This window comes from Oryzias latipes, chromosome 2, assembly GCF_002234675.1.
Source record: "Oryzias latipes chromosome 2, ASM223467v1".
NCBI classification, from domain to species: domain Eukaryota; kingdom Metazoa; phylum Chordata; class Actinopteri; order Beloniformes; family Adrianichthyidae; genus Oryzias; species Oryzias latipes.
In genome coordinates, this window is record NC_019860.2 from 21,102,092 (window position 1) to 21,127,153 (window position 25,062).

Consider the following 25,062-nt stretch of genomic DNA (forward strand, 5'->3'; position numbering starts at 1 on the left):
ATGAGCCCGACATCTCATAGAGAGGGAGCGCCTGCTCCGCCTTAACCGTGACATACACAGTTTACGTCTTATTTTTAACTCTTTAAAATGTAAAGCAGTGCTAATTCAGGGAACTGCCCTTTAAATGGTCAGTTTTGAATCAGTATTTTTACTCCTATTCTTAACCGTCCAAATATAAATATCCATATTTCCAGTTTGACGCCAAAGAAGCAACAAAAAATAAATGAAACAGCTTGGCTTCTAATTAATGACGTTTTTAACTTAACATAAAATGTCTTCATAGAGATCATCTCCAGAAGATTTTCTATGAAGTGAATTTGGGCAGATGGTCTCCAACTTGTGATCACGTTTTAAAATTAAAACAAGTGGAAATTTTCTCAGTTTAAACATTTCAACTATTTTTCTATTGACAGAACATAAATGTTAATGTGGCCCCAATCCAAGTCATTTGAATATCTGCTGATACCGAGTCCCAATCCAATACTTTTATGAAACATTAAAAATAAACTGATTTAATAAAGTCTATTTTTACCAATCATATTTTAACATTTAACACTAAAACTGTTGTAAAGCAGCTGCAACAGTTGTGCATCTATCAACTAGACAACATATTTGACTGGGAAAATAGGTGATTATTTGTCATGTGAGACAGTTTGACTTTAGCTTTAGTATCTTTAGAACTATTGAACATTTTTCATCAGATAAATACGATTGCGTTTTTTAGTTTCAGTTGTTTTTGAGAGATTTCCTTTTTCTATCACTCTGTCTCTTCAGTTTGAATCTCATCTCATCTTTTAATCTGTTGAAATGTCTTTGTAGGTCATTGTTTGCATTAAGACAAACCAATAGAGACGTTAGTTAAGCGTTATCAACAATAAAGACCAAATCTTTGAATGTCTCTCTAACTTTACCGAACTGCTTTTGAACGCCTCCTGTTCAAACTAGTGCCGTATTCTGCTGCACTTTGGGACGATAAATATCTTGATCTGTTGATGTCATGCGGACGTCTAGTAGAGTAATTATCTATAATGATAATTATAACAAAATAAAATATCCAATCCATGATCAGGACACAACATCCGATTCCCATTGAACCTGAAAGTACATGATTCTGATCCAAACTGTTTCCAATTTTCCATAAATCCAGCTGCCACAATTCTGTCTTTAAATAGAAAAATAAAAAGCTGAACAAAAAGGCACTTTTATTGAATGGTCGCATCCACAGACGGCCATTAGGGACATAAAAGCAAGGCAGCCTTGACAAATGGCTCTATTTTGTTTAATGGCACGGTTAAGTCGTAGCAAAAATGAATGACTTCATCTCGGATGTGACTCCATTAAATGCTGGTTCTGTGGTCAGCTGGTAAAACATGACAGCTGACGGTTATCCGTCCCCATTAATCCTAACACAGTTGTCTGAACAATCGGACGCGCCGACTGATGGAAGGCCTTGTTTTTTTGTCGATAGGGTTTCTTTCCACTCAGCCACAAATTGCTGGATGAAGCAGACCCTCACCTTCCCTCTCTAACCCAGAGAAACGTTGGCTTTGTCCCGAGTTTGTGTCCTGCCAGCAAACTGAGCAGAAGAACAAGAAATCTCCATCAGACGTCTGAAATGACAATTTTCAGGACTTCCAGATTACTCCGAAACCGCCACTGCCAATCACATTTAGTTAATAAAGATAAATGCAAAAAAGCCTTTGAAACAGTTGGACTCCAATTTAAAAGGAAATTAAATTCTAACCCCCTTTTTTTCTTTTTCAAATTTATTATAAAATTGCTTTAAAGATTGAGGAGAAATTAATTTTGCCCAAAAAACTGATGTCCTCATAAGTGCACGCCGGCTAGTGTTTCACTCAGTCAACCACGGCTGACATGTTCTGTCTGTTTGATGCAGGATCATTCATTCTGCTGCCGTCATATTTTTTTAAACAGCTTGGAGTGATTTAATTTTCTTATGCAACTCTAAACTTTTGAGTTATTTGAAAACGGTAAAAGGCCGAAGTGCTTATTATAGAACTGAGGAAATTAAACAATTGAAGAGACGTTGTAGATCTGCTGAAAGACTTTGGAGAAAACACAAACTTGAAATAAACTATCAATTATACCAAAACCAACTAAAACTATATAATCAAACCGTAAAACAGGCCAGAAATTCATATTTTGCTAACATCATTTCTGTAAATACAAATAACCCCAGAGTCATCTTCACCACAATTGAGTCTTCGATCAATTAAAATGTGAACAAAAACACAATTCCAGCCTCCGCCTCATTGTGTGAGGACTTTGCAGACCACTTCAGGAGCAAGATCGATTCTGTCAGATCTAACATCATAAAAGAACAGACAAGCCTCTCTATTGGAAATGATGGCTTGATTTTACCTGAGGAAACACTGGACAGTTTTGACCTGGTTGAAGCTGCAACACTTGGTCGAGTTTTCTCCCAAGTTAATCCAACAACTTGTTTTTTAGACCCCATCCCTACATCCCTTTTTAAATCATTTTATGGGTCTTTTGAGAGTGAGATTTTAAATATCATGAACTCCTCTCTACAGACGGGTATTTTTCTGCTGCCTTTAAAACGGCAGTGGTGAAACCGTTACTCAAGACAACTAATTTAGACCCTTCAATTTTTAATAACAACAGACCTGTGTCCAACTTGCCATTTTTAAGTAAGGTTTTAGAAAAACTTGTTTTTATTCAGCTGAATGAGTTTCTCTCTCAAAACAACATTTTTGAGATAAACCAGTCTGGCTTTAGAACAAACCACAGCACAGAGACAGCCTTGTTAAAAATCGTTAATGATGTCAGGTGTGTCTTGGATTCAGGTCAGATCTCAGTACTAGTTCTACTAGATCTAAGCGCAGCTTTTGATACTGTTGATCACCTGATCCTTGTAAACAGACTTAAAAGTCTTGGCCTTTCAGGGACTGTTCTCAAGTGGTTCGATTCTTATCTCATGGAGAGAAACTTTATGGTAAGCATGGACACACACTTCTCTGGGGTCCATGAAATTAATTGTGGTGTGCCTCAAGGTTCCATCCTTGGCCCCTTGCTTTTTAACATTTACATGCTTCCTCTGGGGAATGTCATCAGAACCCACAACATCAGCTTTCATAGCTATGCTGATGATACCCAGCTGTACATAGCTATGTCTCCTGATGACACAAGACCAATAGAAGCACTTTTTAACTGTATTTTAGATGTAAAATTATGGATGGCAAATAATTTTCTGCAGCTCAACCAGCACAAAACTGAAATTTTAGTTATTGGTGCTGAAGCCAAGAGGGAGAAACAGTTTCTGAAGCTACAGGAACTTTCATTAAGTCATTCAGAAACACCTGGGTGTTATCTTTGACTCTAAGCTAACTTTTATCCCCCATATGAAACAGGTGGTTAAAACTGGTTTTTATCATCTCAAAAATCTGGCTGGAGTCCGCCCACTACTCTCTCTTGCTAATATGGAGATGCTAATGCATGCTTTTATCATGGGTAAAGTTGATTACTGTAACGCCCTGCTTGCCGGTCTTCCAAAAACCAACATTAGGAACCTTCAGCTTCTCCAGAACTCTGCTCCATGAGTTCTTACAAAGACCAGGAGGCGAGCTCACATCACCCCAATTTTAAAATCCCTGCATTGGCTCCCCATATGCTTCAGGATTGATTTTAAGATACTTTTAACAGTTTTTAAATGTCTTAACGGTCTTGCGCCTTCTTATTTATCAGATATTTTAGTAAGATATGAATCCTTGCGGACCCTGAGATCCTCTGGCACTGGTCTGTTGACCATTCCAACTGTAAAAACTAAAACCTATGGAGAAGCTGCATTTCAGCACTATGGTCCCCGTTTATGGAACAGTCTGCCGGAGGACCTGAGAGCCGCAGAGAGCATTAATGCTTTTAAGAAAAGGCTCAAGACCCATCTTTTTAACCTGGCTTTTAGCTAATTTTTTACTACTTTTATGTATTTATTCAGTTATTTATTTATATGTACTTTTTATTTTATTTATTTATTCATCCATTTTATCTTGTTTTATGAACTTGAATCTGATTTTAACGCGTTATTTTAATTTACCTTATTTTAATGTTTTATTGTTTTTATCAATATGTTTACTTGTTTATTCTCATTTTTATTCATTTTTATTTCCGGTGCTTCCTCAGCTGGAACCCCTCCTTCTGGGTCGGCTGCTGTTCAGCCACTGCGGCTCTAGATGGGGACCTGCATCACCACTTAGCTGTGGTGGAGCGGTCCCCGCCTGTGAAGCTGCATCTGGCTGTCTATGCGGCTGTTCACGGAGGGGGAGGTTCCAATTATTAGCGTTTCCAGCATCCTGTTTTTGTGCTCAGCCTATTTCTCATTTTCCTTTGCCATCATAGGGGGTGGGAGGTGTGAAAGGAGTGGGGGGCTAGGTACGGGGAGGGGGGCCCTATTTATTTATTTATTTTTATTTTATTTATTTTTAAATCGTCAATGCTTGTTTTATATTTTGTTGTGTTTTAATGTAAAGCACTTTGTGTTATATTTGTATATGAAAAGTGCTTTATAAATAAAGTTTGATTTGATTTGATTTGATTAGCGGAGCTTATTGAGAGAATGGCTCAGGCAGTGAAACGGTTAACATTTGAACATTTTTTGCAGCTTTTGACTTATCTGGGTTACTAAAATAGTTAACTGGAAAAAGATAACACTGAAACGAATGTTTTAAAGACTGATTCACACCCGTACAGTAGAAGCGATACGTCTTATTGCACACGCGGCCTACGATACATGGTACAGCCCAATCCGATTTTATTGCAACATTTGGGAAAAGTTGACCAAAGTAAGGCAGCGATGGGGGGAGAAAACAGAAGAGAAGGATTTTCCTGTTTAATAAAAAATTACGCTTTCACTATGATTGTATGAAAGAACTGGTGGAAGCAGGAAGATGGTAAAGCTTTAGTCAGAACTGGCTTGTTGGTGCTGTTCTAGTGATAAGTACGGGCTCCTTGCGTGCAGCCGGACTGTTAGAAATGAGGGGGAAAGACAGAATGATTGTGTAGATATCCTACAGGCGTACTATGCATACCTCTGTATCACGTGCACACATCAGATGGCAATTGCTCGCAGTCATTAAGGGACTAGTACGCATACTTTACCTACGACTAGATGTGTGTAAGGACACAATACAAAAGTATCACCTGTACGTACCTGCTGTTGGACACACTTGCACACCTGTAAGTGTGTCCAACAGCTACGTTTACACCACGCTTGGCGACGTGCATTCAAGTAGTTGCTTCAAGTATAAGCGTGAGTTTATGCACAGTTAAGGCTTCCACCTCGAAACCTATCGCGTTCATGCAAAGCTACACAAGTTTACACAACCGTTTTCCGGCTCAATGTGCAAAATGCATGGCCAGTAAACATATGTTGCAATTTAAACCAGGTTCAACTTTGACCAATCAGGGACTTGGATCAGGTAGGAGCGCATTGATGGTATCCCTTTTAATTCATGGAAGAGCCAACCGTTTGAAAATTGATTGTGTCCGGCCGGAATTCTTTGACGTCAAGTTTTTCACATATCGGAATAGAGCTGGAGGAAGACTGGCCAGATTTGTCCTGCTTCGACCATTTGCATCAAGTCTCTTCCAACTGTAGGTGGCGGGCATGCGCAGGTACACAGTAGAAGAAGAAAAAGAAGGAGATGTCCCTCCCTGTTTGCCCAGCTAAATGATCATTCAAGACTACACTTGTGCTCCCCGTGAGATGCGATGGCCCTTCTCCGCAACCCTCCATGGGCCAGACATCCCAACAACGTGCAACACATGTCTGGGTCATGTGACCAAGGCTTAAGAAAACACATGAAAAACACACAGGAGTTCAAAAGTCCAATGCTTGTTAAGTACAGTACCTGTACAACGTCTGCTGAGGAAGACAATAGTTTCAGCACTTTGAACTCATTAAATGTCTTGACATAAATGACGACCAGGAGACTTTTGTTGTAAATTATGATCCAGATGAAGACAAATCTTTAATCTCTTAACAGGTTTGTCATGAACTGACACCAAGTAAAGCCTGAATTGCAGGTGAAGCAAAGAGATGCCCTTGAAGCAGAAAAATACACTGTCTAACTCAACAGAATCAAACAGGAACGATCGTTAGTGCTTGATGCCTCTTTGTCTTCAGGGCAGATTTGACTTTGAACTTGAATATTGATCGAGCACCTGTGAAAGGAATCGAACCCGTGACCCTGCAAAGCATAGACTTCTGCTGCGTCTGCGGTCCTCGTCTGTGGCGAGGAGTGGGTGGGGGGGTGTTGTGGGGGTGTACAGCAAATCTCAGAGACTAATGAGAAACATAATGTGTTGGTTCATGCGCTCTGTTGCCAATCCCATGTTGGAGCTGCTGCCTCCCCGGGTGACCTTTTCCCCTCTCCGGCTGTTTTTATTAGTTGTTAGAGTGGAACACTTCAGAGTCTCAATTAGGACTCACAATTAGACGCAAAAACCATCTCGGCTGTGGTTGTCTTACCTTAAGCTTTCAAGTTATTATCGTCCACAAACTAATTAGAAAGTTCTTGATAAGCGAGGGTAGGCCCCTTTGTTGCCATGGCAACAGTTAGACCTGCTCACAATGAAAGGGTTGTGCTGGCGGGGAGCTCACAGAGCACACATCGCCTTCCTCTGCATTTGGATCTGATTAATTTTCGCTTTGGCCTACAAGTGCCGTTTCTGGACGTGTTGTTTGTTTCTCCTCTGTGTGTAAAAATAAACACGGTAGATTACATGGAAGGTAAAGGAAAGTCAGTGAATCTGCACAATAATTGTCAGCTAAATGCGGCACAATTTGGCTTTTCCTTCTGGATCCATGTCATGACTAAGTGCCTCCCTTTATCCTTAATTCACCGCTGTTTCATCTGCTGAAATAACTTGCTGTTCTTTAATTCAAACAACCTAAAGAAACTCCAACTGCAGTGAACCTCGGCTGAACTGAATACCAATAAGATGGTGAACAGAAATCAAGCAATCAAGCCGAGAACAAACAGATTAAGCTCCTAAAGTGCTCCAAGCAAAAATGACCAACTCGGCCTTTATGAGCTCCTCATTCTCCAGCAGCTCTGTGAGCAGTTTATGGCCTCAGTAAGAGAAAGATTTACCAAAACACTACAAGATGATATTCATGTCCTGCCATGTGACAGCTTTTTAGCTGTTGACTAATACGGAAACTTACTAGAAAACAGTTTGATCACAATCTCAACTAAGGGCTTCATTCTGTGAATCATTGAAGCCTCAGTCTCAACCCCTGAAGTAGAGCTGATCCTAAACACTGAAAAGGGACTCGCTTTGGCAATTGTCACAAATACAACTACCACGGTGCAATGGGGAGGCATTGACAGAATCTTCAAGACTTCATCCTACCTTCTTTGGTTAAAAATGTTGGCGTGGTCATATGTGGTCTTGGCAGTCAGTCAGGCGTGAATTCAAGTAAATTCAATTCAGTTTTATTTATATATCCCAATATTACAACACAGTTTTCTCAACAGACTTTACTAATTGTAAAAAACATCAAATCAGTTATAAAATACAATAGCTGATTACTACACTAAACTGGACATCCCTGCCCTTAGACCCTCCTTGGTAAAGAAAAAACTCCTAAAACAAAACCAATTCCATGGGGAAAAAAAGAATAAATCTTAGGAATCTTCACAATAAGGAGGGATCCTCTACCAGGATGGACAGGCGATGTATCAGGACTGTTGGAGAACTATTAGCTTATCTAATTCTACAATTACATGTATATGTACAGTGTAGCAGATGGGCTTCATCCAAATGGAACTGGGGGACGACTGGGGGTGCGAGACAAGCCAGAGGTGAGGTCCACAGCCAAGGACACAGACGAGTCAACTGGCTTTCAATTGGCCTTCAAAAAAAAAGTTAATGCAGTCCAACCACAGCAGGAGTCTTCATCGGATGAAGAGCATCAAAGCATTATTGCAGCATCAATGCTGTCTCTCCATTTATATTCAGGACTAATGGTGGACGGGATCACCAGATTGATGTCTGGTCACCGCTGTCAACAGCCCTCGTCGAGTGCTCGCAATGCTACCGAATGATTTCTAACAATTATGTTGGTGGCAGTGGGAGGGCAACATGGGGGCATGGGGGGTTGCTGGAGGGTGGCAGTCTGAAATCGGTTGGATTTTGGGTACCTTGGAGCCAATTATCATGCAACCTCCAAATGTGGTGACCACTGACCGAACTTGTATTTAGGTTGCTGTGCCGTGGAATTTTGAGATACATGACCGTAGTAATCAACAAAAACCTTTAGAAGCGATCAAAATATTTCCATATTAAAAGATACTAACCTGCTTTGCTCCAGACAACATAATTGCTCAAACTTTTATACGATCCAATACAGTGATCCCTCTTTATCACGGAAGAAACCCACGATGGGTGAAATCTATCGCATATGTTTTATTGCAGTAAAATGTCTCGCTACACACTTTCTACACTTTTCTCAGACAGTCATGAACATTTTCAATTCACTTTTATTTGTATAGCCTAAATTCACAACAACAGTTGTCTTAATGGTCTTTGTATCGGTAATTGTAAAGTAAACATCAAAAAGATCATAAATACATAGACTCCAATAGGAGAATACTAAAACTTTAACTAAACAGACTAAACTAAACTGGCATCCCTGCCCTTAGACCCTCTTTCGCGGTGAGGAAAAACTCCTAAAAAAACAGATTCTGGAAGAAATGACAAAACCTCAGGGACGTCCACATGAAGGAGCGATCCTCCTCCAGGATGGACAGGCTATGTACCAGAACTGTTAGAGAGAATTGGCTTATCTAACGCTACAACTACATATTTAAAGTCCAGCAAATGATCTTCATCCAGATGCCGGAGGCATGATCCACAGCCAAGTGTAGGAGCAGTAGGCGAGGTAAGCCAGAGACGAGGCACACCTTCCTCTCTTATTTAACCCTTGTGCTATCCTATGACCTATGAACCTTAAACTGACGTGTTCTCCCTACCATGACAAAGGTGGATAAAGGTGGAAAGATTTCATGTAATCCATGGACACCAGTGAAGATCACAAATCATTGAGGAAAAAAGGTTCAGCGCACTGTCTAGTGGGTCTAGATGAGTCTCTTCCCAATGTTAAAGTGCCTAGGATAGCTTAAGGGTCATACTCTAAAAGTTCAAACCTTTATAGAAAAATAAGTCCACTTTTCTAGAAGGAAAACCAAGATCTGGTCGGTATTGAATAATTTTGTAGTTTTAGTAAACTGAACACATTATGTAGAGGAGGCATGGAGGTGAATAACAATGATCTACAACCAAACAGGGCGCATAACACAGTGCACTGTAAAAGAAAGAAGGAGCAGCATGCGAAATGGCTTTGAAAAAAATCCATCTACCCATTTTCTACCTACCCATGTTCGGGTTCAATGGGTTGCTGGAGTTAGCTACTTGTGGGTTTAGGTGGGCTCATGCCGGACAAGTTCGCCAGTCCGAAGTAATCGAGTATTCGAAATATAATCTTCTACAAGCCAAGAGGTTGGTCTGGCAACGTTTTTCTGTTTTACTTATTTATTTATTTTTTATTGTCACTATTTTGTTCAAATAGTGACAGAGATGTAAAGGTTTCACATTAGATCAGAGATCCTGTTCCACTAATTACTGCCTCAGAGCAGTCCCTGCTTGACAACAGCATTACTTCAAACAAAAACCATCATAATCAGTCAAACTGGTCTTACTGGCATCAACATGACACAAGCATGCAAGCCATTTGGCATTCTTTTTTACAGCAGAGATGCTTCATTTAACAAGGATCTAATCTGATTATAGCAATCTACAAAAAATGTCCACAAATATATAGAACAAGGGAAAAATATAATATTTAAAGGTAAATAAATCATAAAACCGTGTTTGTGCAAGCATGAGTACAAACTGATTCTACACTTCTAAAAAGAGCGCAAAAGTTTTTCTGGGCATAGTTCCTTCTGTGTTTTCTTTACATACTGTCATGACAAATCCCAAATGAAGGTCAAACTGTGCCCAACAAAACTACAATTTATTCCCACGTATCCGACTGTTGTGTTTCTACATTTGGTGGGACCTGGACTTAAGCCAACTGGTGTATGAACTAACTAGCTGTTATCATGTGTGTGGAGTGTGGAGACACCGTCCAAAACATAAACCGGCGTATTTAATCATCCCAATTAGTGACCAGGAACACCCTTAAATTTTAAACTACAACATTTAGACCCCCTTTTTATTAAAGAACCATATGCTGATCATCCTTGCAAAACCTATTATAGTTGGTGCCCCATATTTTAGATCATTTAACCATTTTCCAATTTAACTGACGCCATTTAGAAACTAAAAACAAAACCATCCACCACTGCAGTGGCCTTGGGGAGGATCTCTGTGTCATATTATGTCAGTACTCCTTTGAAGTACCCCCCACACACACACACACAACTCCTCCCTCTCCCATTATTAGTATTATTCGTTTTTTTCCCGTCTTTATCCAGAGACATGTTGTCACCACCATTCTCAGCATGATCTTTAATCTCCCACACAATGCAGAACAATAATCACCTGGAACACCCTCATTGATTGCAGCGTTCGCCACACCCCACTGATTGGTGCCAAGTTGCCTCTTTGGTAAATGAAATATTTATAGAAGCTCAATTAAGCAAGCCTGTTGAGTCTGCAACAGCTGCGCCGCCAGATGTTTTTAAAGGAAAGAGTGTTGCAGCGAGGTTAAGCATGGAGAGGAAATTGAAAATGCATAATGAGCAGAAACTGCTGCTACAGTTCTAATCTGACTGATGTAGAACCTCCTTTGATACTAACATGCCTTTTTTTTCTCCTGAAAAAAAACAAAACTCTTCAGATGGGTCCATCTTAATGAAGACACACAACTGTCACAAACGGAGTGGCTTTGATACGGAAAACCATAATCTGTATAATTCAACGTTCTATAAATATCTAAAGCTATATTATTGTTTTCCTTGAGCAGAGCTGCTATGCTCAGACATGCTCCATGGCTGAGTACGTGCTGTCATGGCAACAACATGGTCACACAGTAGATAACATTTTCTTTTATCACACACTTTCACAGGTTTGTACTTCAGCAAATTTGTAACTTTAATTGGCATCAATTTTTTTTTCTTTTAAAAACTTAGCAACATAAATTCAATTTTTTTTTTATCCTCATCACTGTTCAAGGTTTAGATGTTCTCAATTAGAGCTAAAAGAATAATAAGAAGCTGTAGGTGTACTTCTTCTAAATTTTAAAACTGAAGGCCAAAGAGAGATTTCTGTAACTTTGACTTTTTTATTTGTCTGTCTAAACTTTTCTAGACATTTATTTTTTAGAAAACTAAAATGTAAGTCTTTATTTTTCCATTTCAAATGGAAAATTACCGTATTTTCTCCTTTATATTTAGCCTCCAGTGAAAGTCAAATAATTTTGTATCCTAAAAATGAAAAACTTTACAACAATTCCAAACTAACAATTTCAAAATGAAAATTTTATATCGGCTTTCAGGATTATCTTGACTGTCTGGTTTATTGATGTAGAGTCTTTTGGTAAAGTACAAAACTAACCTTAAATCCAGTGTCTTAAATGAATCAGCAGTTTTTCTCTTATAAAAGACCCAATACACAGAAGGAACTCTACCTTTGGGCTGTCCAGATTCTACTATTATTCTATTATTCTATTCTATTCCAGATTCTTCTAAGTGTTCTTCTAGTGGTCTGATCCCTCAAAGCAAACTTCCAGCATAGTATCTTACTGTCTGTGTGATAGTTACCATGGTGACTGCCTCGCAGTTGGATGCGACTCAGCATCATCAGAAGCCACAGTTGAGCCTAAAGCCCAAGGGCACTTTGGCACATGGGTGGGCAAGGCGGGAACTGGACCTATGAACTTTTGATCAGAGATCGACCACTCTACCTCTGCACAACCTCCCTATCTATTAGGTCAATTCTCCTGTAACTGTGTAACTAAAAGGGTTTTTAGGAAAAAAGCCTTTCTGTAAAAATATTGCGATATCGTATTTCCCAATACTGGTATTGATTTGGCTGGGTGTGGGACTGGCGCTCGGGAAAGGTGGGTTTGCTTAATCCAGTGTGGGTCCTTGGGCAAGACCCTTCACACCACTGCCCACAAGGGGGCCCAAGTCTGTGTCTCCTTGTGCCAGCCTCAACAAAATACAGGGCTGTGTCAGGAAGGGTGGGGTAAAAATCTCTGCCAAACCACCTGTGGCGACCCCTGATGGAAAATACTGAAAGGTTTAACAACTACAACAATAAGCAAACATTTCATTCAGTGTCTTACTTTTGTAGTCCACTTAAACTCCTGACCACTAGTGGGCAGCACACCACACCAAGCCTCCTTCAGCAGCTCTGCACCATAACAAGAAGAACCATTTAGCAGTGGATGGTCTCTCGGCCTCTCTCTCGGTTGTTGTTGTTCCCCAGCTTAGTGCCCATAGGAAAAATCTGTTGCTCATATGTTGCCTGATCTCGTCTCTTGAGATCAGTTTGAGCGTCTCATATTCGTATCATTCTGTGATCATTTGCTTCTTAACTCTTGCTCCTAAGGGTCCCTTAGGAGCAAGAGTTAAGCTATAATGAGAAAAGACATCACTGAGACAAATGAGGTTGAGTTGAGACAACTTTTAGAGCAATAATTAAGAAGTGGGAGAGACGAACCTAAGACGTTCATGAGACAAATCTGAGAAGAATGAGTCCTAAAAGAGATCTCATCATTGTCTGTCTGATGTCTCTTTCATGTCTTAATCATTTCTCTTAAATGTCTAACCAAAGCCGTTAATGAGAATGATATTTGAGATGTATTTGAGAAAGAAAAGAGAAGTTATTTTTATAGCAGTGGTAGCCAATCCTGGTCCTCAAGGGCCACCATCCAGTAGGGTTTAGATGTTTCTTTGCTCCCCAGATGTGAATCAACAGGTGATTAACCACCTCCTGCAGAACTTGAGGAGGCAATTCAACCACTGCAGCAGATCTGTTGGAGCAGGAAAACAGCTAAAACATCCATAACAGTGACCTTCAAGGACCAGGATGGGAGACCACTGATATACAGTAACAGTAAAAACAATACTAGAAATGTAAATGCTTTACACTTTATTTGGGCAGCACCATCATCAGTACAGCATTTGAATTGTGGTAGCAGTATTAGACACTTTTTAAAATATTAAATGCATTAAGTACATGAACTGTGGCGTACTCAATGTGGCTGACATGATGGTAAAGAAAACTTCCATATTTTAAACAACAAACACACTGACATCACTGCTGAGGTACAAGGAAAAAAACAAGATTATGTAACCACATAAAAAAGTACCTGATAAAAACATTCTCCTAAACTTGCAGCCTACCAAATCCATGGACCAATTTGAGAACCAAATTAAGATAAAAAATAAGAAAAAAGATGGAGGAGAAACCAGTCCGCATACTGTAGATCATAGCAGTGGCCTTAGAACCTGTTCTGGCCCTACATTTGTTGACAAAGGCTTTCTTGAGCTTGGCCTCTTCAATTTGTTCCCAACCAGGTAGAGTGGCACATCTCAGGACATAAGCTGTAAGACAAGAACATTAAAATCTGGCATGAACAAATTGATAATAGACCGCACATAACAAACAAAGATAACACTTCAAGCTAGAAGCAAACTGTAGTTTTATAAAAGCAGCTGCATAATGCTACCATAAGATTACGTTTCTGTCATCCCTAAAAGCAGCCACACGTCGCTAGAGAGGACATCTGTTTCAGTTAAAAGAATTGAAATGCAGCATTCTATGGGCATTAACTATTTAACAAATAAGGTTCAAATCTGTTTCATTTCATTTTTTATGATACAGTCCAGATCAAACATTTAAGAAATGATCAAGTCACACTTTGCATGGTTGGCTCTTAACAAGGGAAAAATAATACCCATGTCTTAATTGGGACGCTGAGGGCTGATCGTGTCAGACAGCAAACTGTGGAATAAGATATTTCAACGAATATATATTATGGTATCATTAAGAATTTTGTGGTCAATATTTTTTGGATTGTTCAGAATATTTCCATTAGTGTTTTAAAGTAGAGCACTTTGGCTTAGGTCTTTGTTCTGTTTGAGACTGAAGAATTATCCCTTAGTGGTACAAAAGTAAAGATTGGAAAAAAGTCTGTTATACTTGGAAAACTTCATAAAGCCACCCTTTAAATTGTATTTTATTTCTTTTAATGTGACACAATCTTACTATTTAAATCAAATTACCCCAAAATAAGGATTTTCAAAGCTAAATTTTAGGTTAGCCAGGGCTGCTCATTCCTGGTCCTTGGGATCCATCACCCTGACTGTTTTCTAGATCTCCAAGCCCTGCTAGCTGTTGATCAGCTCAACCAGACGTCTCCACATTCTGACTGAATGAACACACCTGGTCCAGGTAATCAGCTGGAAATCAGGCAGGCTGGTAGATCTCAAGGACCAGGGATGAGCAGCCCTGAGTTAGATTAATACAAGATTAATTAGAATAATTAACTGCAGGTCATGATTAACTAACCACACCCAAAAATGAATCGCATGACAGCACTCATAAATATGTACCTTTGCAGAAACTCCAGGGTTTCTGCAACAGCTCAGTTGGATAATGACGGTTAAAGCAGAAGTAGCTTCTGAACATCAGTCATAGTGCTGCAATGTTGTTGTGTACGATGGAGCGGTTCCAACTCAGCATGAACCTCCTTGGGGAAAAGCAAGACTGTCCTAAAGACAGAACAATGGATGAAGTAAACATGTCACTCATGTACAGTGTACAAAGACAAAACCTTTAGAATAATTTAACACTGGAAACTTTACTTACCACATACAATAACAGTTGGAGTCAACGGCACCTGCTGCAGCTGGACCTCGTCTGCATCTTCTACAAGAACATGGCATCCTCCTCATTAAAGTAGCAGAGCAGAAGAAAGAGCATCTCTTTAACATCTCATCTCTTCTGAGCAGCCACTCTGCTCTCCCTGCATCATCTGCAGCCTTTTAGAGTTTGGAAAAACGTCTTGCTTTCATCATTTCTGCAACAAGAGTGCAAACCATTTCCTTCCTTAGTCTTGGGCCAGGTCTCTTTCCAAAGACTCCACAAATTCCTCAGAAAACTTACTCCATGGAATTTCAAAGCTGTCCTCCCAGTCAATGTACGTACAGTCCTCGGCTTCTGGAAGATGTGGATGACAAACTCCTCGGTGACTATAACAAAAGTGATGATGATTGTGTTGGTGAGGTCTCAACAGATGATGATGTGCTGTTCTCTGGCGTTTGGTCTGCAACAAAAAACAAACAAACAGTATAAGTGTATTAAGTTTACACTGTACTGTCAGTGTGTTACCCATTCATATTCATATCCACTTCTGTGCATTACAAAAACTCATTTGTAATGTTTGAGACTCACATTTCAATTTCCAAAGAGCAAGACGTTTCCGGGCTTGAACAGGTCTCAAAGCTGGCAGCAAGTCAGCCTCTTCTATGAATCGTAGATCCTCATACAACTCCATTTATTCCAATGGACTGCAAGTGTTCTTCCAGGATGTCTTTTGTGGCTCTGGTAGGACCTCCATAATGGCAGTGTGGAGGAACATGGGTTCTGATTCAATTATTTTCACATGTAGAATTTAGATCACCTTGAATCAGAGAGGGAAAAAAAAAACATGATGTACACACATTTTATACAGCACAAAGTAAGATCTGGAAAGGTTTTTAAATATGATTTATGATTCACTAAAATCCTCGTACATATCAGTGTTGACATTTGTTGGCTTAGCTACATCTGTGCTCTCTAAACATCTTCACCACTGACAGAGGGCTGAGAACATGTTTCCCTAATATGCATACTTACATTTTCAGATTATGCTTTCTAGACATGTGAGCAGTTAATGATGACTTTACTTAAACACATGTCCATAACCAGTTTCAAAAGATGACATGCCAGGCCAAACGTCTGCAAGATGATCTTTTAAACAAGATAAAAGCTTTTTACAGCGTAAAAATTGAACATACAGTGAAACTGCACATTTTGAAGTTTGGAATAATGGACTGTGGTGTCGTCACACTGTGAATGGGATGAACCCTGCAGACCCTTAACTGAAGAGCAAAATGTCTTCCAACAGTTACTTAGCACTCACGCGTTTGGAAAAATATCGAGGCTCATTCTGTAAACTCTGCACTGCAAATAACTCTTCAATGTCTTTATTTTTTATTACAAAAAGCACAAGTAAACCTTTGTAAAAAGTAATAATTACTTATACAGCCAAAGCCACCGCGAGTAGCCCAGACGTCTGCATTACTGGCGGAGCTAGCTTAAAACACCTTTAGCATTCAACTGAGTTCAGAGTTGGAGGGAAGAAATCGCAAACTTACCGTGCAAACTTCAAAGATTTTACTTGAATCTTTTCCAGACAAGCAAAAAAAATGTTGGAGATTCATCACACGGATTGTTAAAACGCAGAAAAAATACGACAAACGGTCGTCAAAATTCTCTCGTTCTCTGCACTTCTCCCGCTTGCAGATTCCGGCCCGTTGGTGACGTCAACCACAGAGTTTTCCCTCCCACCGTGATCAGCCAATCAGAAATCTGTGTCAAGTGAGGCTGTGATACAGTTTAAAATTCAAATCGGGTTACTCCAGGCTTCTGTTTGTTCAATATGATGCAGACTAAAATCAAGAAAACAGAAAATATTTTCAGCTTGTAAGGCTGCATGAAGGGTGATTTTTAAAGACAAAGATAAATTAACTCAAACTGAACCCCATAAATCTGTACCGCCCTAAAGTTGATTTATTAATTTGATTATTTTTATTTGTGTATTTTATTTGTTTGTTTCAAATGTAAAATCTATTTTTTGTTCACTTTAAGGTGATCCAAATATGATCCCAAATGTCCTTTATTTAGTTCAGACATCAATGTGTTAAATGTTTTATACCCACCAACATATAAGTGTGCGTATATGCACTTGTGCGTGTATGCATGTGTGCCAGTGCATGCGTGTGTTTGTGTTTAACTAAACCTAGCATCATTAACCCCACATACATTCTTGTTCATTTATGTTTATCTAAGCAGTCAAAAAAAAAGTTTATTAAATCGACACTGCAACGTTGTCTTGAAATTTCATGTTTTTTAAAAAGTTTCAAAAATATGTCTTTTGAGGACATGACCGTCTTAGTGATTTAACTTTTTTTTCTTGAAATTGTAATTAAGTTATATAAATATGTAAGCAATAAACAACTTTTTTAAGTTGAACATAAATAAAATAAAAAATATTATTTTCTAGAGATGAACTGTAATGGTGTCATCATAAGACTCATTTTAGGGCTTGTACTACTCTAATTTTTCTTTTTGCTGAGACAATAAAAAAAGAGGCTAAAACAAGATCTAAATTATTGAGCAACGAGAGACAGAACCATTTATGTCTTTCACTAAGACGTAACTGAGAAAGGGATTTGAAGTAAGGATATCAAATTGAGACATACTTGAGCGCAACATAATATGGCTCATTTTTCTCTTAATTGAGATCTGGAGAAGAGACAGTTGTGAGAGAATTCTGAGATCTCAAACAGTGCTTACTGTGAGACTTATTTCTCAGGAGAAATGTTTGAGAAGAATGAGAAAAGCAGTTTAGTCTCAAACAGTTCTCATTTATGTCTAGGAGACGTAAATGTGACAGAAACGAGATCTCATCTTCAGTTTTGCTTTGCTATGGGTGACACCCATAAAACTCAGTTTAACCGAAATGGACAGATTGCTGGAGATGGTTCATCATTTCTTTGGTCGTTTGGCCCGGAAGCCATTTCCTAATTTCATAAAGTGCATTCAAGCAATATGAGACATACGTAGCATTTTCTTTTCTTTAACATTTTGGTTAAATCACATTTAAACTTTATTTTTATACTGGAAAAAAAAGTTGCGGTGGAAACAATAGAATATTTCTCAATTCATCAAAATGAAGGCACTTGGATTTTATAGTTGATAGTTACACCATGCATCCAATGATTTGCATTGCACTTGAATGTGAATGTGACATTGGTTTTTCAAAGTCACACTCTTTTATAAAAAAAATTGTGATATTGGGTCAGTGTTGCTATATTTATGGTATCGCGAGAAGAATCGTTTCGTCAGACTCTTGTCAACTCACTGCCCCAGCAACTAATATATGTAAAATATTTAATTTTTGCGGGAATTACATCCCCGTTCCAAAGCTGGACTTAAAACAAAAGAAATACTGCTGCAATAAAAGATTTTCTCTTTTTCTGTGTCTATAAATATGAGGAAACCGTTCTGGTTTTCTCATCTCCTTAATAAGAATTTTCAATGTTTGTTTTTATGAGAATGTGATTTCTGTCCATTAAAATAGTAACTTCATTTCTCGTGTTTGTGTTCCTTTTCAGTGGAGGGTTGTACAGATTGGTCGGTGGACTACTTGAAGTACAAGGTCCTCCTCGGGGAACCCGTCCGGGTCAAATGCGCACTATTCTATGGATATATCCGGGCCAACTACAGCCATGCGCAGAGCACGGGACTCAGCCTGATGTGGTACAAAAGTGCCGGACATGGGGACTTTGAGGAACCTATCAGTTTTGATGGTGCAAGGATGAGCAAGGAGGAGGACTCCATATGGTTCCGGCCGGCGGAGCTGGAAGATGTGGGATACTACTCCTGCGTCTTAAGGTATGTTTTTCTTTTTTTCGTACAATCGTTGTCTTTTTCCCAGGGTTGCAATAAAGCCCCAACAATCTGACTCCGCTGATTTCACCTCAAACCGCCTTTTGCATCACTTTTAAATATTATTTTCTTATTTCCCCTGGTGAATGCAACAAACCATTAGGAGCAAATATTGAATCTATAATTCTTCCGCCTTCACAAGCACCTTTAGAAAATGTTGTGCCCAAAGAGCGACAAAAGAAAGGGCAGCAGTTCCGCACAGAAACATCAGATAAAGAAAAACAAGAGACTCTCTCCGAATGGTGGACGTAGACAATTATTTGATGCATGAATTTCATTATGTTTGAAATATCTCCGTCTTTCCTGACATTAACATGAACCAGAAGGTTGGCTGTCCTTTTTCTAGTCATATTTGTTATTCTGGACATTTTGCTAACAGAGAAAAGAATGAAGAATGTGCTCTTGAGTGGTAGCGCCCTGTACAAGTTTCTCTGCATCCCACCAGCTCATTTCTAAGAGTTATCACCATTGGCTCCCTCCCCCTTCAGAGTCGGCTGCCTTGAATAGAAACGAACGTCCAAGAATTCTCTATTCAGTCGTGTTGGCAGCGTTTCCTGCAGGAAGACAATCGGTCAGCGCAGAGTTATTGTGTAATCACAGAAAGTCGAGCCTTGAGGTTTGATTCCAATGAGCACAGATGCTTTCTCGCCCGTCTCTAAATTAAAGAGGAGCACCTATGCGCCTGTCGTGGTGAGACATGGCGGCACAAAGCACGTTTCTCCCACAGAGGACGTCTGCTTGTTGGCATTTCTTCACACTTTTGTTTCATATTTCCACAAATTTGTTCCATTTTTAAATTCTGGACACATCCAGCAGGATTAGTAATGCCAGATTTTATGATAGAACCAAACATTAGCCTATTGACACAGTCCTGTCAACTTGATCACAAATAAAGCTTCATAATTTTAATAAATCTCTTTTGTTTTGTTTTGGCTCAAACATCATATTTCAGCGGCTTTTATAATCCCAAGACCGGTTTCATTATTTAACCTTCTGCACAATTATACCCACAGATGTTACATTACTGTAACTGTACAAAATACTTGTAGTTATTGGACACAAGCTATATTTTAGATTTTTATTATATCTTTACTTTTACATTCGTGTAGATATTATTTTTACACATTTACATTATGTATTGTTTTGTTTTTACTGCTTCTCTCAATGCAGAGGGATTCACTGGTCTGCAATCACATTGTAGACCAGGGGTCAGCAACCCATGGCTCCGGAGCCACATGTGGCTCTTTCATCCATCTGTTGTGGCTCCCTGTGACTTTGGAAAATAATGACTATTTTATTTGAGTTTTTTCAATTTTCATGGCATTTCAAAGGCGCTGCTGGCTGCGTACGAAGCGCGAGCCACGTAAAAAAACAGCTTCGTAATGAGCTCGTATTTATCGGGCGACACCTGCAGAGCTGATAGCAGGAGGAGACACGCGGGGCGGCTTCAATAAACACTCCGGTCTTCTGCCCGGAACTTGACGTGTCGCGGGGCAGAGACTGATGACAGACTGAGAGTTCGCGCCAGCGTTGCCAGATAGAGTCCCAGGTTTCCAGCCGAAAAGTCATCTGAAAACCGCCAGACCCAGCCAAAAACAGCCCAACACAGCTTTTGTTGATGTTTTTTTTCGTACTGGACTGATAAAATAAAAGATTTTACTAAATAAGATAGTTCAGAATAATAATAAAATGTGTACAATATTGAATATTTCTTCAGCGGGCCGCCTTCTTCCATTCATTTGCTTAACCTGCTCTATCCCCGCTATAACCTGCGTCCGGCTCTTTCATCCTTGTGCTGCGCTGGAGCGCCCCGACTATCGTATTTTGCGCTCTCTATGTAGGACACACTGAGGAGCGCGGGGGAAACAACTGTCAGCTGCAGAGGATGTGAACAGGTGAACAGGTAAAGAGGAAGAGCAGGTAGAGAGGCGGAGGAGGGGCTTTGGCTTCAAACTCTGTCAGAGAGATGGAAACACGGCGTCAGATTGAGACGCAGCTTTCCCTGCGGGAGTTAAAGCAGAGACTTTCTCTGGGATGATTTTATGACCGCGGTATCATCCTTTAAAGAACATAATGTGCATTTGCAGTGACGTATGCTTCAGACGATGTCCGATTGCCCAATCTACATGTCAATCAAGTCCCGTACTTCTCAGTGAGGTTTTTGATTGGCTGGTGGATTATAAAGAAGTACTTTTTTTTTTATCTTTTCTGGCCCGCGATCTACACTCGTCATTGAAGGTCGATCGTGATCGTCGTAATGAGCACCTTTGAATAATATATACATGAATAATATATATAATGATGTCAAAACGGGTTGTGGCTCCGGGTGCTTTCTTTTTTATTAGGGGCGGTCCCAAATGGCTCTTTGAGTAAAAAAGGTTGCCGACCCCTGTTGTAGACTATCAATAAAGTATATATTTGATCATGTTCTCTGCAGGAATAAAACGTAAGGATGACATTCATTTTATTCTGCTTCATAAGTATGAATTCTTTTGACCTGAAAGCAGAAAATCTGGACCACAAAACAAGTACATTTGAATATAAATTGAATGCTATGGAATAAATATTAAGCTATTAAACACAAATAGATCGAAACTGAAAAAGACAAAATAAAAAGAACACATTCCATTTGTAGTTCTAGTGTGTATTTTTTTCTTTTGTTTGATGTAACAATAAAATAAAATTTGGCGATAACGTGTTAAATTGGAGCATTTTGGCACAGTTTGGTATTTTTTCTTAGCATGACTTTAGTTATCACGCTAAACAAACACAGAGGACAATGACAAAATAAGAAATCCTACATCATAACAGAAGTAAGTTTGCTATTAAATATTTTTTTGGTTTAAGTTTGTTACCTTCTAAATGCTGACGAGCACGTAGCCAACGATAGGCTATGCTAGCAGAAATAGCTGCTAGGTTTTGGTGCTAGCTTTGTGGCCAACAAAAAGATATCATATCATATTTTTTATCCTTTGATAAAAAATGTTAATGTAAGGTTTAAAATATACAAGTTACTTAGCTTTTTTTCCAGGTTAATTCTGCTTAAAAAGTGAAATTCAAAACTTGTTTCCACTTCGAACTTTCACTGAGCACACCATTATATTTTATTATAAAATACAGGAGCCCATTCATTTGTCACAGGGTGTTTACTGTCACTTTTGCAACATTTGAGTCCAGAAAATAGGCTAAATGGTGTGGGGAGTTGCACATGCTTGATTATGTAGTAAGATCTTATTAACCTTGTAGGTAAATGGTACTTTCTTTTTTCTTCTCTCTCTTCTGGCTCATTAGTCACCGCTATACGGCGACATGCAGCACTTTTCAACAGGAGGAAAGGCCTGTTATAGAGCTTTGGAGGATAAGCTTACTAGCTGTTGGGGCCGAAAATAAAACAGTTTTCTTAATCACAGAGCTAAAATATCATCACTCTAGTTCATCAGATCCTTTTAATTATTAACTTATAAGAACATGAAGAGTCTTCTTGACATTGTTCAGATGATTGGCAACCGTTGACTGTACACAAGAACTGGACTGAGTGAACCCTCCCCTAGGGCTTCCAAACAGGAAGTACCTGCTGGCTCCAAAAAAAAACCCAAAATCTTATAGACTTCTACATTTGTCAGAATAACCATTCTTGCTCTATTGACTTTTTTAAGATGTCATTGCGAATCGTATTTTTTCATTGATAAATAAAATGAGACTGTAGTGTAAATTGTTCAAGTTACATATTGGCCAATCAGATGCCTCAATAAAAGTAAGTGGAGCCTGCTGGCCCACACGTTGAACGTTTGAAACGTTACATTTACAGATTTTGCATTCAACTGGTAGGGGTGTAGACTTCCACAATTGACAAACTGTTGATATAGAAACGTTTATGTTACATCCCACCCAGAGGGAGGGAGAAAATAGGCAACATAAAGAAATAATATTAAGCCGGTAAGGGTTGAATGGCTGTCAGTGCAGCCGTTTATTTTAAATGGCAGCTGCAAAAGTAAAGAAGGTAACAAACTTAAATCCTCAGGCACTAATGCAATAAATAACCAAAACAAAATTTAACTAGATGGACATCACTAAAGTACAAAACATAGTCCAAAACACAGATCACAATTAGAGGGGAAAACCGGGCAGTTTCCAACAGGCTTCTAACGCCAAGTCCAACAACAGGGGGTCAGCTGATCAAACAGATTCCTCCCAGGAATTCAGCTGCCCACTGGAACATAGGCTGCTCCAGGCTTTTATGCTTCCCGCCCAGCCTGGTGATTGGAGGAGAGAAAAAGCTGCAATCATCAATCAGGAAGTGAACTGATGTGGTGGAGGCTTCTGCAAAAGACACACATACACACAACACACATATACACACACCAAAAAGGCCTGGGGCCGTAACACCCCTCCCCTTAAGTTGCAAGCCCTTAACCCTAAGGGTTTGCAACCAGAACCACCAAACAACATTAAGTGTGTGTATGTAACATTACCGAACGAAGGAAAAACCGGAATCACCCAGACCTGGACAGTGCATACTCATCAGCCAGCACTGCCGCTGATGTAATAGAAGTTACCTTCTGTTCATTTAAGTAAACCACAATACGATCAGGTAGACTTCTTTTAAACTCCTCTAACAGAATAAGGTCACGGAGAGAAGCGAAATCATCCACTTTGGATGCCGTGCACCAGCGATCGAAAAGAATGCATTTTTCCCGAGCAAACTCCACATGAGTTTGTGACAAAGACTTTTTCTGCTGTCGGAACTTCTGGCGGTAAGCTTCAGGCACTAGCTCGTAGGCCTGTAAAACAGCTGTTTTAACCTTATCATAGTCTAGACTGTCTTCAAGAGGGAGCGACGCTACGACCTCCTGAGCTTTTCCACACATTTTACAGTGGAGCAATAATGGCCAAACATCACGGGGCCAATTTAACGTGCCAGCAATGCGCTCAAAGGACGCAAAATACGACTCCACTTCACCCTCCCGAAAAGCGGGCACAAGTGGAATAAATTTACTTACGTCAAGCAGCGTGGTGGAAGATCCGAGGGGAGGGTTTGCGCTGTCAACTGAGGATACCGGAAGCTGAGCCTTCGCCTCCAGCTCCAGCTGACGGATCCTGACAGCTGTCTCAGCCTCAATTTCCAAACGCTTAATCTCCAGCTGTATCTGGCGGGTTTGTGCCCTTTCCTGCGCCTCAAGTTGCAGACGGGCGAGCCGGACTTTCAGTCGCGCACCATCCCGCGACCCACCGCTGCCTGGAGAGAGCGGATCGTAGCGTGGGAGGCTGAAGGGGGGTTTTCCCCGTTCGAGCCTCTCATCGCTCTCTAGCACGGGAGATGTCTCCGCGTGCACGCGGTCACCCATGTGCGGGGCACCGCTGTCACGCTCGCGGCCACCTATCCCCGAGGCGACGTCCGCGGACAACACAGGCACCTCAGTGACAGTCAGGCGGATCACGCCCATTCTCCTCAGATCACCCACCAAGAGATCCTTAAGAGCCTGCTTGTTTATAGGTTTCGAAAATGAAATGCCAAAATGACTCGCAATTTGCTCCAAATCGCACTTGCGGCACGTATCTAACAAAGTCAAGGATGGGTGAGCAATGAAATGATCAACACTAAAGCCAGTCGCCATGGTTTTTCCCCCTTTACAGGTATGTGTACGTGGCACAAACAGAACCGCACCAAGGACACGTCAGCACCCGTCGCAGCCGCCAAATATACAAACTGCAAAACAAACAGCCACGTATACCCTATAAAATAATCCCGGGCGAGCCCCCACTTATGTTACATCCCACCCAGAGGGAGGGAGAAAATAGGCAACATAAAGAAATAATATTAAGCCGGTAAGGGTTGAATGGCTGTCAGTGCAGCCGTTTATTTTAAATGACAGCTGCAAAAGTAAAGAAGGTAACAAACTTAAATGCTCAGGCACTAATGCAATAAATAACCAAAACAAAATTTAACTAGATGGACATCACTAAAGTACAAAACATAGTCCAAAACACAGATCACAATTAGAGGGGAAAACCGGGCAGTTTCCAACAGGCTTCTAACGCCAAGTCCAACAACAGGGGGTCAGCTGATCAAACAGATTCCTCCCAGGAATTCAGCTGCCCACTGGAACATAGGCTGCTCCAGGCTTTTATGCTTCCCGCCCAGCCTGGTGATTGGAGGAGAGAAAAAGCTGCAATCATCAATCAGGAAGTGAACTGATGTGGTGGAGGCTTCTGCAAAAGACACACATACACACAACACACATATACACACACCAAAAAGGCCTGGGGCCGTAACAGTTTACTTAGATC

At 40.1% G+C, this 25,062-nt stretch overlaps 1 protein-coding gene and 1 long non-coding RNA gene across 4 annotated transcripts in view; one reads left to right on the plus strand and one right to left on the minus strand.

The window, feature by feature from the left end:
* Positions 1-25,062, plus strand: part of LOC101172314 (interleukin-1 receptor accessory protein-like 1) — a 364,358-nt gene that overhangs the window by 122,708 nt on the left and 216,588 nt on the right. For both annotated transcript variants that reach the window (XM_011484966.3, XM_011484970.3), the window contains exon 3: positions 18,441-18,720. In XM_011484966.3, coding sequence (XP_011483268.1) covers positions 18,441-18,720 — 280 coding nt within the window. The remainder of the gene's footprint in view (positions 1-18,440; positions 18,721-25,062) is intronic.
* LOC111949207 lies at positions 13,130-16,787 on the minus strand. Of its 2 annotated transcripts, none has more exons than XR_002875219.1 (6): positions 16,419-16,787; positions 15,454-15,682; positions 15,166-15,325; positions 14,869-15,079; positions 14,613-14,771; positions 13,130-13,601 (listed from the first exon to the last, which is right to left on the minus strand). It is a non-coding gene; the product is annotated as an uncharacterized LOC111949207 (long non-coding RNA). The 2 variants fall into 2 exon arrangements; XR_002875220.1 differs by having other exon boundaries at positions 14,869-14,949; positions 16,419-16,785.